Raw genomic sequence first — 12,447 nt, 5'->3', positions numbered from 1 at the left:
TGGTGCAGGGCTTCCCTGGTGGCGCAGTGGTTGAGAGTCCCCCTGCCGATGCGGGGGACGCAGGTTCGTGCCCCGGACCAGGAAGATCCCACATGCCGCGGAGTGGCTGGGCCCGTGAGCCATGGCCGCTGAGCCTGCGCGTCCGGAGCCTGTGCTCCGCAACGGGAGAGGCCGCAACAGTGAGAGGCCCGCGTACCGCAAAAAAAACAAAAAAACAAAAAAAAAAAAAACGGTGCAGCCACTTTGGAAAGTAGTTGGCAGTTCTTCAAAATGGTAAACTTACCATGTGATCCAGTAATTCTACTCTAGTTACAAACCCAAGGGGGAAAAAGAAACTTGCATGCACAAAAACTTGTGCACCAATGTTCACAGCCACATTACAGCCCCAAAGTGGAAACAATTCGAATGTCCAGCAACTGACGAATGGATAAAGAAAATGTGGTCTCTCCACATAATGCAATGTTATTTGGCATTAAGAAGAAAGGAAGTATTGATACATGCTACAACATGGATTTAAAACATTCAAAACATTATGATAGGAAAAGAAGTCAGTCACAAAAAGGCCACGATGTCGTGTTATTCCATTTTATATGAAATGCTCAGAATTGGCGGATTTTTTTTTTAGAGACAGAAAACAGGGGTTGCCTGGCGCTGGGGCACCGTGAGGATTGGGAGGCGATGGTTCAGGTGTGGGCGTTCTTTCTGGGGGAATGAAAATGTTCCAGAATTGCTCGTGGTGATGGTTGCACAGATCTGTGATATACTAAATATGCTAAAAACTGTTGAATTATACACTTGAAATGGGTGAACTATATAGATTGTGAATTATGTTTCGACAAAGCTGTTTTTTAAAAAAATGGAAGGGTCTCCTAGGAGTTCAGGCACCGAGTCTAACAGGCACCTAGCACAGGACAACGTGCTAGGAGGGCCAGAGTCTGAGTGACTCCCCGGCGTCCTCTGGCTGGTGTGCGACTACAGAGATTAAATTAACTATGACGTTAGTGTAATGCGCGGTCTGGCAGTGCCTGCAGATTTGTAGTCCAAAAATATGGGGACTTCCCTGCTGGCACAGTAGTTAAGAATCTGCCTGCCGATGCAGGGGACACAGGTTCGGGCCCCGGTCTGGGAAGATCTCACGTGCCGCAGAGCAACTAAGCCCGTGCGCCAGAACTACTGAGCCTGTGCTCTAGAGCCCGCGAGCCACAACTACTGAAGCCTGCCTGCTGCAACTACTGAAGCCCGCGTGCCTAGAGCTCGTGCTCTGCCACAAGAGAAGCCACCGCAATGAAGAGTAGCACCCATTCGCTGCAACTAGAGAAAGGCCGCACGCAGCAATGAAGACCCAACGCAGCCAAAAAAGAGAAAGAAATGAAGTCCTGGCTCCGTGCCAGGCACTGTTCTAGGCGCTTGGGTGGCGTTGGTACCTCCGCTGTGGAACTGCGTTGGCTGCAGTAATACAGACAGTACATAACAAGCAAACTAAATAAGCAAACATGGTATGTCAGAGGTGACCAGGGCAAAGGGACCGCGGAAGAGCTGGGCGAGTGGGTAGCAGTGTGACAGGCTGGTCAGGGCGTCCGACTGGGGCGGCGGCACCTGTGTGGGGATGCTGGAGGGGCGGCTGTGCTCAGGGTGATGGGAAGTGGGGGTGTGGAAGGCTCCCGGCGGGGGAGGGGCAGGGATGTGTGTTCCGTCTGGACCAGATGGTCCCCGTGCGGAGCGAGCGGCAGAGCGGAGGCGGGAGCGGGGAGGGTGGCTCTGGCCAGGCTGGCGGCTGCTCCGGAGGTGAGAGGCGCTCAGGCTCTGGCTCTGAGGTCCAGGGAGAGCTGGGGGGAAGGTCTGGCCGGGGTGATGCAGCGGTGAGAGGCTCTGGGCCGTGGGCCGAGCCGCCTGGGAGGTGGGGCATCGGGGCGAGGAGCTTGCGAGGCCTGGTGGGCGGTCGGGTGGAGAGCTCTGGAGAGTGGCCTGGCCTGCAGGCAGTCCCTGGAGGGCTGGCGCGGAGGCAGAATTGAATTCGCAGGACTGAGGCCCCCGACACCGCCCTCCAGCGAGGGATGGGTGGAGCCCCCCTGCCTTGGGGGGCTTCACACTGGCTGCAAGCTGAGCACTGAACACCTGTGAGCCCGGAGCCCCGCTCCTCCTCTCCGGGTGGAGGTGGCGGCCTCACGGCGGGGCTCCCTGAGCTCCGGGACCCTGCTGTGTGCCGTCTTGCCTTCAACGCGGACTTTAGAACAGACCGCTGTGCTGGGTCACAGGCCTGTCCCTGCTGCACAAATCTGTACCCCAGCCTGCCTGCCACTCCTCTGGTGCTCAGCACGCTTGCGCGCACGCACGCACGTGTACACACACCCACCCGCCCCGAGCGTGCCCTTTACGAAGTCTCGCGGCCTTTCAGCAGGACACCAGCTGGTGGGTGCAGCGTTGGACAAACCAGGGCCCGAGAGCCAGTCTTTCCAGCGGGCTGAGTGCTCACTGCTTCCCGGGAGGGTCCCATCCACACCCCTTTCTGCACACCCAGGGCTTGGAGCCCCAGGGCCCTCAGGCAGCAGCCCCACACCTGCCACCAGCTCATCTCAAAGAAAAAGGAGGGGGTGAAGTTGCAAAACATACTTTGTGCTGGGGCCTCTTCCCACCTCGGGTGTCATCCTTAGCCCTCGGGTGGGTGGTGTCGTCGCAGTCTCAGGGGTGCTGAGCTGCAGCCATTCCTTGCTGTTGACAGGTCATGGGCCTGTACCTGTGGAGGTGAGCATCTTCAGGTGAGGCCTGGCCTGCTCTCCCGGGAGGGCGAGTTACAGGTGTCTCCATGGTCAGTGGGAGCGGCTTGGAGTTAAAATGCCAGTGTATTGAGCTGTCGCTGTTAATGTCATTTCAGTTTTTTTGTCATAAAACTTTACCTTTTTCACTGTGTTCTCATGCTAAGTTTCGTTTTTAAAAGCTAGTTATTAACGTAAGGCGTTACTTCTCTTCCAAACCATCCTTTCTGGGTCCAGGACTGTGCTTTCTGCCTTATGACCCTGGAGGAGTTGCTTCCTGTCTCTGAGCTTCAAGATCCCACCTGGGAGGTGGGAACGAGATTAGCACCTGCCTCGTGGTGGTTTTGGAGGTTGAGGATCTGTACCAAGCACCTGGGTCGGTGCCTTACAGCTCAGTGCAGGGAACTCGGAACGTTGGCCATCAGGCTTGTATTTGGGGTCTTACCCTAACTCGTACTGATGGTGAAGTAAACGCTTAATATCCTACAGGGTCTCTCCTTTGTTTTCAGCCTGAAAACAAACGCACAGTGAAAAATACCTGATCTTTTAGTCCTGTGACGATAAAAACCGTGAAAACTTGCTCTAGGAGGTGTCGTTTAAAATTACTGAAATACACGCAGTGAGGCTGTAGAATACGTTTTCTCTCCCAGGGATGAATTTAACATCAAGGTTCTTCAAGCCTTTGTGGAACTCCACGAGTTTGCCGATCTCAACCTTGTACAAGCCTTAAGGTGAGTGTTTCATCACTTGCTCTTGTGCAGAGGGAGGGAGGGTGGCCCAGCGGTGCCGGGTGACCCACTGGCAAGCTAAGGGCCTCTGCAGACCTGCAGCCTGGTGGGGAGGGTGGGGAGGGGAGGGGAGGGGGGGGTGTCGGGCCACGCCTGAATCCTTGTGGCCGCCGGTCCTGCGTTCCATTCATAGTTGCTTTGCTTTTTCATTTTGTGTGATATTTGACAGTTGTGGGCGTGCCTCCTTCCCACTTCTGCACGTGGTCTCAGCGCCGCCTGGGCATGGGCCCACTTTACGCCACATTTGGCCTTGAACACCAACCGTGTGGACACCCAGCATGTGCCTGGGAGGGTGTGGGTTTCCTGCCATCGGAGGCCACCCCTGGCCCCAGCGTGCCCGACGGCCTTGGCTGGTCCTGGTCTGGCCTTTCTCCTCCGTGCTCTGCCCCAGCTCGAGCCTGTTTCCTTGTGGCCGTTCCCCCACCTGTGGACCAAGGTGGCAGCCGTGTTGCTGTCTGCCACTCGCGTCCGTGGGCTCAGCCCCTGGCCTCGGCTGAAGGACACACTGGCGGGTTCCAATCCTGTAGCCGTGGTTCAGGAGTTTTAGATTCAGTGTTTGAAAATGGTGTCACGGGGAGGTGCAGGCTTGGCGAGCCTGGGGTGCGTCCACGTGGATTCTGTTCCTCTGGGTCAGTGTCTGGCGCAGAGCCGCGGGGGCTCCCGACTCGCTCCCGCAAGTGGGTGGCGGAGCACAGACAGCGGCTGTGCCACTGTGTCCCGTGGGTCCCCGCGCTCCGCCCGCAGCCCCGACCGGGGCCTCTAGGCGCGGAGGCGCCGCCCAGCCGGACCGTGGAGACGCGCATGTCCCCCTGGTTCTCGTCCCCCTGCAGGCAGTTCCTGTGGAGCTTCAGACTCCCGGGCGAGGCGCAGAAGATCGACCGCATGATGGAAGCGTTCGCGGCTCGCTACTGCCTGTGCAACCCCGGCGTCTTCCAGTCCACGGGTGAGCGCGGGCTGCGGGCGCGGGGCACACGCAGGGGCGTCGCGCGCTGGGCCAGCGCTGACGCCCCGCGGCCCTGACTCCCCCCAGATACGTGCTACGTGCTGTCCTTCGCCATCATCATGCTCAACACTAGCCTTCACAACCACAACGTGCGCGACAAGCCCACAGCCGAGCGCTTTGTCACCATGAACCGCGGCATCAACGAGGGCGGGGACCTCCCTGAGGAGCTGCTACGGGTGAGCCCCCGCGTCCCCCGTCCCCGATCTCTGTGCTCAGGAGCGTCAGGCTCAGCTCAAGGGCAGCGGCACCAGGTCGTTTGTTTCACGGCGTCTTAACAGGGTCCCTGGGCCCCGTGTTGGGGGGGTGACGCGGGGGCGGCCGTTCCTCCTCCGCCTGAGTCCCCGCGCCCGCTGCCTTCCCGCCTCGCAGAACCTGTACGAAAGCATCAAGAACGAGCCGTTTAAGATTCCCGAGGACGATGGCAACGACCTGACGCACACGTTCTTCAACCCGGACCGGGAGGGCTGGCTCCTGAAGCTGGGTGAGCGGCGCTGGGGGCGGGACCGAGCCGAGGCCCCTCCTCCCGCGGCAGCAGCCCCAGCGGTGCCTCCCCGACCGGAGGCACGAACGCTCCACTGAGCATCCCACGCGCCCTGCCGAGCGAGGCCATTCTGCCGGGGCCGCACGCAGTGCCCGTCCCAGCAAACTGCCCCCCCTAGTGTCCAGATAAGCCCACGGCAGTTTCTGTACCAGAGGCAGGCGCCGCCACCCCGGAACCTGCCGCCTCTCTTGGTTTGGTGTGGCTGATTTTTGATGAGTGGTTTAAATGTGCCTTCTTGTTGTTTTCCTTCTGCTTGTGGCTCCCACCTTTCTGTTCTGTGACGGGCTGTCCCTGCTTGTTCTGCGTTAGGAGGTACGTACCCAGTGGCTTCCTGCCCCTTCCCAGCTTCTTTTTCCTCTCCTTTCTCTCTGTCGGTTTGTGTGAAGCTCTGACTTGGCTGTCATCCATCTGGCCCTTATGGCTTCGGACGTGCTGGGGTCACCTCATCCTCCTTGCAGGGTGCGGCGGCCATGACGCCCACCGGGGCTGGGTGAGGAGTGAGGGACCGGAGGCGCGTGTGGATGCCCAGGGGGGACAAGCTCACGCCTCCGTGTCCTCAGGGCCTGAGCCGGGAGGTCTAAATCACCCGCCGCCCACTCACCGGGCGGTGCATGTCTGCACCACCTGTGTAGAGTCCAGCAGCGTTTTAAGGACTTCATAACCACTGACAAACAAGCAGGATAGCATTTTTATTTTCTGGGCAATTTTAGGAATTGGTAGGGGTTTTTTACTCTGGTCGGGGTTGGGATTTCCACCTTCCTGTGACATTGGAGCCTGAGAGATCTGACACATCACCCAGGCATTGTGCAAACACCGGGGCCTACGGAGTTCTGGTGACTTCGTGCCTTTAACTGAGAGGGGATAAGCATGGGCCTGGTGACAGTGTGACAGTGTGGCGGGCGTGGGGGTGCGCAACGCCAGTCAGCTGTTCTGATTTGGGGTCTTGCTCTGACCTTCCTCTGGCTACGCCAGGGTTTGGAAGAGTTCTGGATCTTGGCCTAAAAACCCAGAACTGTAGCCTTGGACTTGAATGGCTGAGTAACCTTCCAGAGGCACCAGATTTTGAGATCCCATGCAGCCTGTGGTCCCGGGGTGAGGGCAGAGGAGGGTGCCCAGAAGAGCGCTTGGGCCCTTCCTGTTGCTGTGTTGCCAGCAAGTGTCCCCCTCGGAATGGTGACAGCACAAGCGGGCCCGGCAGCCAGTGTGCCCCAGGGCCAGCGGGGATGTGGCTGGCTCTGGAGACTGAACAAAATGAGTGACAACAGGCCTGTGACCTGATTGAGCAGATAAGCGGGCCACAGCGCCAGTGCACAGAGCACCGCCACGAGCCGCAGGGCTGGCTGGCACCCAGCGTCTGCTGCTTCCCTGCTCCCGAGGCCCCGCGCTCGTGTCCTCGTTAAGGCTACAGAGCTGGTGGTGGCGCAGCTCACACCTGGAGCCCGGAGCCTTGGCTCCCGAGGCAGCTCTGCTCTCAGGGCTCTTAGCGTCCCCAGGGGGATCCCAGCACACTGGTGGCCCATCTGCACTCCAGACTTCTGCCAAGAGTTGTGACGCTGGCCAAGCTGCTGGGAAGGGTCACTGGGTGTCAGTCCCCGAGGGACCGAGGAGGCGGTCTGTCTGCAGGAAGCAGATGCGGAGGCTGCGTTGGGTTGGGCCTGGGTGCAGCGCCTATACTCGGTGAGGACACGCAGCCCTGGGCCCCTGCATGGCCTGGACACATGGGCAGAGAAGCCAGAATTGTGGCCACGCACGTGCTGGGATAGGAACGGAGATCGCAGTGTGACTTGCTTGGTTGTTTCTCATCGTGAGTTAGAGGACACTGCACTTGAGGAGGCCTGGGTGCCCTGCCAGAGCAGAGCTTGGTGGTGTCGCTTCACGCTGGTACAGTAAATACCATGTAGTCACTATGTTTTGAGAATGAGTCAGTTGTGTCAACGCAGACAGGAGTGCGGTCAGAGTGGGGCTGGCGTGGGGAAGAGGCGTGCGCGATGTGCACGAGAGCGCGTGTCTGCTAACAGCCGTGCCAGCAGCAGGGTGTTTACAAAGAGAAAGTGGGTGCTTATACTAGTCAGGTGTTGCCAGGCTCCTTCCTATAGGTGTGTGTGTGTCCCCGCGTCCTGAAGTCCAGCCGCAAACACGTGCATGAGTGGAGCCGCTCGGTCTCCCTCATCAAAACCTGCTGGGGCTCGGAGACCAAGAGCATCACCACCAGCCACCCTGAAAAGGGGCTTGGGGCTGGGCTGGGCTCAGGGGTCAACGCAGACCACACACCTCCATCTTGATGCCCACAGCCCCCAGCCCGAGAGGCTCCCCTGGTCTCAAGAGCTGGACCAGGGAGGGCTCCTCCAGACTTGCCACTGAACTTGGGCGCAGGGTGGGTGGGAACCCAGGTACGAAGAGCCGAGAGGCCTTCCAGGGAACAGAGAGCCCTGATGGGCCTGCACGCAGGGTTCGGGGAGTGAGAACCCAGCCCATGGGTCTGAGAGACACGGGTTGGGTGGTGCCTCAAGGGGATGGAGGCCTTGGGGGGATGAAGGCTTCTGATGGGGATGGGAAGCGAGATGGGGGGAGATGGGGAATCTGGGGACTTTCCTTCAGGGCATGGCTGAGGCTGCCTCCCCGCATGGCCGCCCCGTATACCCAGCCTGCCTGCGGCCGTCACGAGGACAGACGTATCATCAGTGACGCAGGGGTGAGGGTCTCAGTCCCTGAGGACCCCTCAGTGGCACTGAATCTGAAGGCGGGGCTCCCTCCCTGCAGCTGGGTGTCCTCATGCGTGTCTCTCCCCCCCCCCCACCCCAGATCTCCACAAAGTCAGGCCCTCGTGCCTTGGCCCTCAGGGTGACCTTCATGTCCCTTCATGTCCCCCTGTGTCCCTGTCTGGGCTCCCCAAGCTCCTCACAGCAGGGACCGGGTTTATGACCCTTGGCCATGAGGGTCTTGCCTGCCTGCACGTCCCCTGGGGAGCAGTGGGTCAGGGGAGCCGCTGCTTACCTTGTGCCCGTAGATCGTGGGCATCTGTCACCAGGCTCATGTTTTCTCTTTCAGTTTTTGTTTTTAAACTTTGTATCAGGAGCAAAAACTAGAAATGGAAACCAGTTTGTTTCTGCTGTATATTTGAGGGTAAAAGAGATTTTCTTTTCCATAGTGTAAAGAGAGTAGGTGCAGATGAGCTCTGTGTGTGCTGTGTGTGTGTATGTGTGTGTACACGTGTGTGTCCCAGATCTTAAGAGATTAATTCAATCTAATAATTCCCTGGGCCAAGGCGTAATCGATTTTGATGGATCCCAGGGCTGCCTGAAGTCCTCAGTAATGTGATGATGGCCCTGACGTAACGGGATTAAGTCCTGGACAGACCTGCATCCTGTTGTCATTTCCATGTGGGGAAATTAAGACCATTCATCATGACTAACTCTTGCAGGAAGCAGATTTGGGAAGCGCTCATCTGGGTGCCGCGCAGGCAGGCGGGGTGCATGCGGGGCGGGCCAGGCAGCACAGCACGGCCAGCATTTGGCTGAGTGGCGGGCGGAATCGGGGGGCAGAATGTGAAACATTTTCCTCGAGGAAGGAAACTTAAAACCCAGCTCGGCCCCTGTGGCATTTATGAAAAGCGCACTAACTTGTGTAGGGCCCGCGCCGCCCTGACTCACGGGGTCCCTCTGCTCTTAGGGGGGCGCGTGAAAACCTGGAAGCGGCGCTGGTTCATCCTCACCGACAACTGCCTTTATTACTTTGAATACACGACGGTAAGTGCAGGGCAAGTGCGGGGCTGCCCGTCCTCCGCGTCGCGTCGCGGGACCCTCCGCGGGTGCCGGGGGAGGCTGGCTGAGCGCTCTCCTCCCGCAGGATAAGGAGCCCCGGGGAATCATCCCGCTGGAGAACCTGAGCATCCGGGAGGTGGAAGACCCGCGGAAACCCGTAAGCTGGCTTCCCTGCCCCCCGCCCTCCCTCTCCTCCCCTCCCCTCCCCTCCCCTCCCCTCCCTCCCCTCCCCCCGGCGCCGGGTGACTGTCGTGTCTGTCTCCACCAGAACTGTTTCGAGCTTTATAACCCGAGCCACAAAGGGCAGGTCATCAAAGCCTGTAAGACGGAGGCGGACGGCCGGGTGGTGGAGGGCAACCACGTGGTGTACCGCATCTCGGCGCCCAGCCCCGAGGAGAAGGAGGAGTGGATGAAGTCCATCCGGTGCGCCCCCCGGGCCAGCGGGGGCGGGGCCGGAGGGCGGGGCCCGGGGCTGTGGGTGGGTCACATGGGGGTGGGGGCAGAGGGGGCGGGGCCGCGCGGGGGAGGACCGGCCCTCCTCGCCTAACCGAGTTTCTTTCTCATTTTTCCCCCAGAGCGAGTATCAGCAGGGATCCTTTCTATGACATGTTGGCCACGAGGAAAAGGAGGATTGCCAATAAGAAATAGAGCTTTCCTGGCCTGAGCAGCAGGTAAAAGTAAACTCAAACCCCGCAGCAAAGAGTGACTGGGGGCCTCCCCGCAACACCCTGGACCCGCGGCCTGGCTCCTCAGGGACGGCGGCCCCCGCTGGTCTCGAGGGGCCTCACGTCGTCCCTTCCCGCTGCCCTCCCGGCGCCGAGCGCATCCTTCTCGAAGTCTCGTCCAGCAGCTGCGCCTGGTGGTTCAGCCGTGAAAATCCGCGTGGCAGACGCGGGGTCACACGTGTTCCTTTGTGGCGGTGTTCGCCATTCTGGAAGCCGCTGTTTTGTATCATAACAGGAAAGGAAAAGCTACCAGTTTTTTATTGTTTTTTTTCTCAGATATATAGGATTATAGCTTTTATATGCCTTTTTATATTCTCAAATTATAATGAAAGATACTTTCTAACAGTAGTATTTTTAGAATGGCAGCTATAAATTTAACTTCTGGACACAAGAATATACTGTGCACTGAGAACAATTACATGTGTACACGTATGCAGTCCCCGGGGGGCTGGGGGGGCGCCCCGCCCGTGGGGGGCGCCCAGGGGAGCGCCTGGTGGAGGGAGGCGCACGTGTCCTTGACAGCCAGCACTGGGCGTGGCGGGGCGGAGTCCAGTCCTCCGGGACCGTTCAGCTCAGACTTTGTGGTCCCACAGATACTTTCTAAAGAGGCAAATTGTTAAAATATAAATTTCGGTTTGGGGCATTTGTCCTGTAACTTCTGAATCCCAGGATAGACAGCGTATGTGTTGGACCACATGAAACTTCTCATGTTTGACTGTTTCTGACACCCACAAACAGCAGTGTCCTGTGGTCCAGCTGAATACGTGGTTCAGACCAGCTGTGACCACTGTCTTCACTACTTGTTGGCAAAACGAATGCTTAGAATAATTTGACCACATTTCTTAACGTAATGAGTAGACCTATAAGGAGATAGGGATAACCTTATTCCATGTTTTCAGAGATTTGGTCTTTCGTTATGGGGAGGGAAAAGAGCAGGCGGCGGGGTGGGGATGAAGAAGTGGAGCGCTTAGGCTTTTCTGTAAATAGTTTAAAACCCCAAACGTGCACTGGTGACGGGACTGCTGAAGATCGCCGACCAGGAGGTTGTCAGGTTGCTGGTGGCTGAATGAGAGAGAGGTGCTCAGTCGTGTGCTGAGGGCAGGCTGGAGCTGGGCCCCAGCACGTCGCAGAACTGGCCCAAGGGTGCACAGGTGGGCCGGCCAAGAGGCGCTGGGTGCTGGGACATTTGGGGCTGGTGACAGATGCCTTTTTATTGGGAGCTTTATTTCCGCCGCCAGGACCCCTGCATGTACTACATAGGACCCCCTTGCCCACAGGGGCCGTTCCAGTGGAGGGTCCCTCCCCTGCAGGACCTCCTTTCCCTGCGCCAGCCGCGAAAGCACTCCCTCCGCTTGCACACGTGAGAGGTCATCACCTCTCCTGTGCAAAAGCAGAGTCCGAGAGTGGCAACCGCAGGCTGTACGCACTTACGTGGAGATGTAAAGAGCAGAAGGAACCGTTCCTGGGAGCTGCCTTGATGCTGAGACTGAACGGCTATGGGCCTTTGGCCTCGGTGCAGCTGACCTTGTAGCGCTAAGTCACACCAGACTGCGAAAGGGTCTGCACCCAGGACTCTCCAACATGCATCAAACTGATTTTTTTGGTTCATTCCCAAGCTTTTAGGCTTTGCTACTGTACTGATACCTCAGATTGGACCCTGTAGTTTTGAGAAAGGCAAGTCAGCATTCCTGAAGCGCGTGACTGGCGTATATGCAACTCTGGCCCCCAGTCTTCCGTGAAAAGGGACGCTGCCCAGACCACCAGACCAAACACTGCTGACGACGACCTGGCAGCGCCCTCCCCTCGGGCTGGCCCTGTGCCCGGGCTGCTTGGGGCGCGGGCTCCATCAGGATTTTGTGTGGAATAACCTGTCTCTCCTTTGTCTGACCCAGGTAGGACCCTGGGGATACAGGGCTTTCTGTCTTTCGGGTGTGCCTCAGGGTGGGGCTGGGAGAAGTGAGCATAAGGAAACACCTGGAAGAAATCTGTTCCTCTGGCCACCTGTGAAGGAGCCTTGCCTGAGGCCTGTTTGCCCAGAATGATGCAGAAGGCCATGGTGCTCAGAATCTGTGTCACTTGCCCTCGGGAGTATTACGTGAAATCGTGTAACTCCAGGTTTTGTGTGACAGTGTTAACCTGACGGGGCTGTGGGGTGGGGCCCGGCTGCCTGGACCTCAGCGTGGTCCCCCGTTCATCCCCCTCCCCACCCCCCTGTCTGCACTCAGTGCTTGAATTGTCAGTCCCAACTCTGGCCAAAGAGCTCTCCTCCAGAGACGGAGGGCAGGAGGCAGGGAAGGGGGTCGCTGGGCGGGAGACGGCGGCTTACACGGCCCCACCAGCCCCCACTAACATGTGGGGTTTAATTGGCCCACCCTGGACCCAGACAAGCAAGTGTCTTCAGGATCACGGAACAGTGTTGAGCAGTTTAATGTGGTACCAGGTTGAGTCCAAATAGGAGCTGTTTATAGATGAAGCAGCATTTAATGCTGCATATAAAGCAATGCATATTTTTCAAGTTAAAATGCATATATCTACATAGATGTGCTTTGCTGAGAAGTTAGGTCTGTTGTAGACCAGAAACCACACATTGTGATTTCTTGTTTTATTTTTTTCTTAGAAAACATTTCTATTTACAGTAAATAGAGTTAATATGTAAATAATGTACATATATAATATGACTTCTGGAGTGTTATTCAGTGTATATACTCCAACTTGCATGAAGAAATACCCTATATCTATTATTGATATTTTGTTGTAAAGTGGATGGTGAAGTTGGAGAGTGAATGGCTGTCAAATTGCAAATACTGTGTTGGTTAAATAAAGACGCACTGTTAAAACAAGATTGCCTGTGACTGGGTTCTTTAAAGTAGGGAGGC

The 12,447-nt window shown here is 57.5% G+C and overlaps 1 protein-coding gene across 2 annotated transcripts in view; it reads left to right on the top strand.

The window, feature by feature from the left end:
- The window catches only part of CYTH3 (cytohesin 3), an 89,852-nt gene extending 78,069 nt beyond the window's left edge, over positions 1 to 11,783 (top strand). Inside the window, exons 6-14 of one of the 2 annotated variants that reach the window (XM_060032484.1) lie at positions 3,404 to 3,484; positions 4,372 to 4,484; positions 4,572 to 4,720; positions 4,914 to 5,025; positions 8,755 to 8,831; positions 8,932 to 9,003; positions 9,115 to 9,269; positions 9,422 to 9,517; positions 11,188 to 11,783. In XM_060032484.1, coding sequence (XP_059888467.1) covers positions 3,404 to 3,484; positions 4,372 to 4,484; positions 4,572 to 4,720; positions 4,914 to 5,025; positions 8,755 to 8,831; positions 8,932 to 9,003; positions 9,115 to 9,269; positions 9,422 to 9,494 — 832 coding nt within the window. In that variant the 3' untranslated portion in view covers positions 9,495 to 9,517; positions 11,188 to 11,783. Of the gene's footprint in view, positions 1 to 3,403; positions 3,485 to 4,371; positions 4,485 to 4,571; positions 4,721 to 4,913; positions 5,026 to 8,754; positions 8,832 to 8,931; positions 9,004 to 9,114; positions 9,270 to 9,421 lie in introns of both variants that reach the window. The other variant, XM_060032483.1, reaches the window with a different exon arrangement.
- The last annotated feature ends 664 nt before the right edge of the window (positions 11,784 to 12,447 follow it).

Source organism: Delphinus delphis, chromosome 15, assembly GCF_949987515.2.
Source record: "Delphinus delphis chromosome 15, mDelDel1.2, whole genome shotgun sequence".
Taxonomy (NCBI): Eukaryota; Metazoa; Chordata; class Mammalia; order Artiodactyla; family Delphinidae; genus Delphinus; species Delphinus delphis.
The sequence above is the reverse complement of the archived record's forward strand: the minus strand, read 5'-3'. Positions and strand labels throughout refer to the sequence as shown.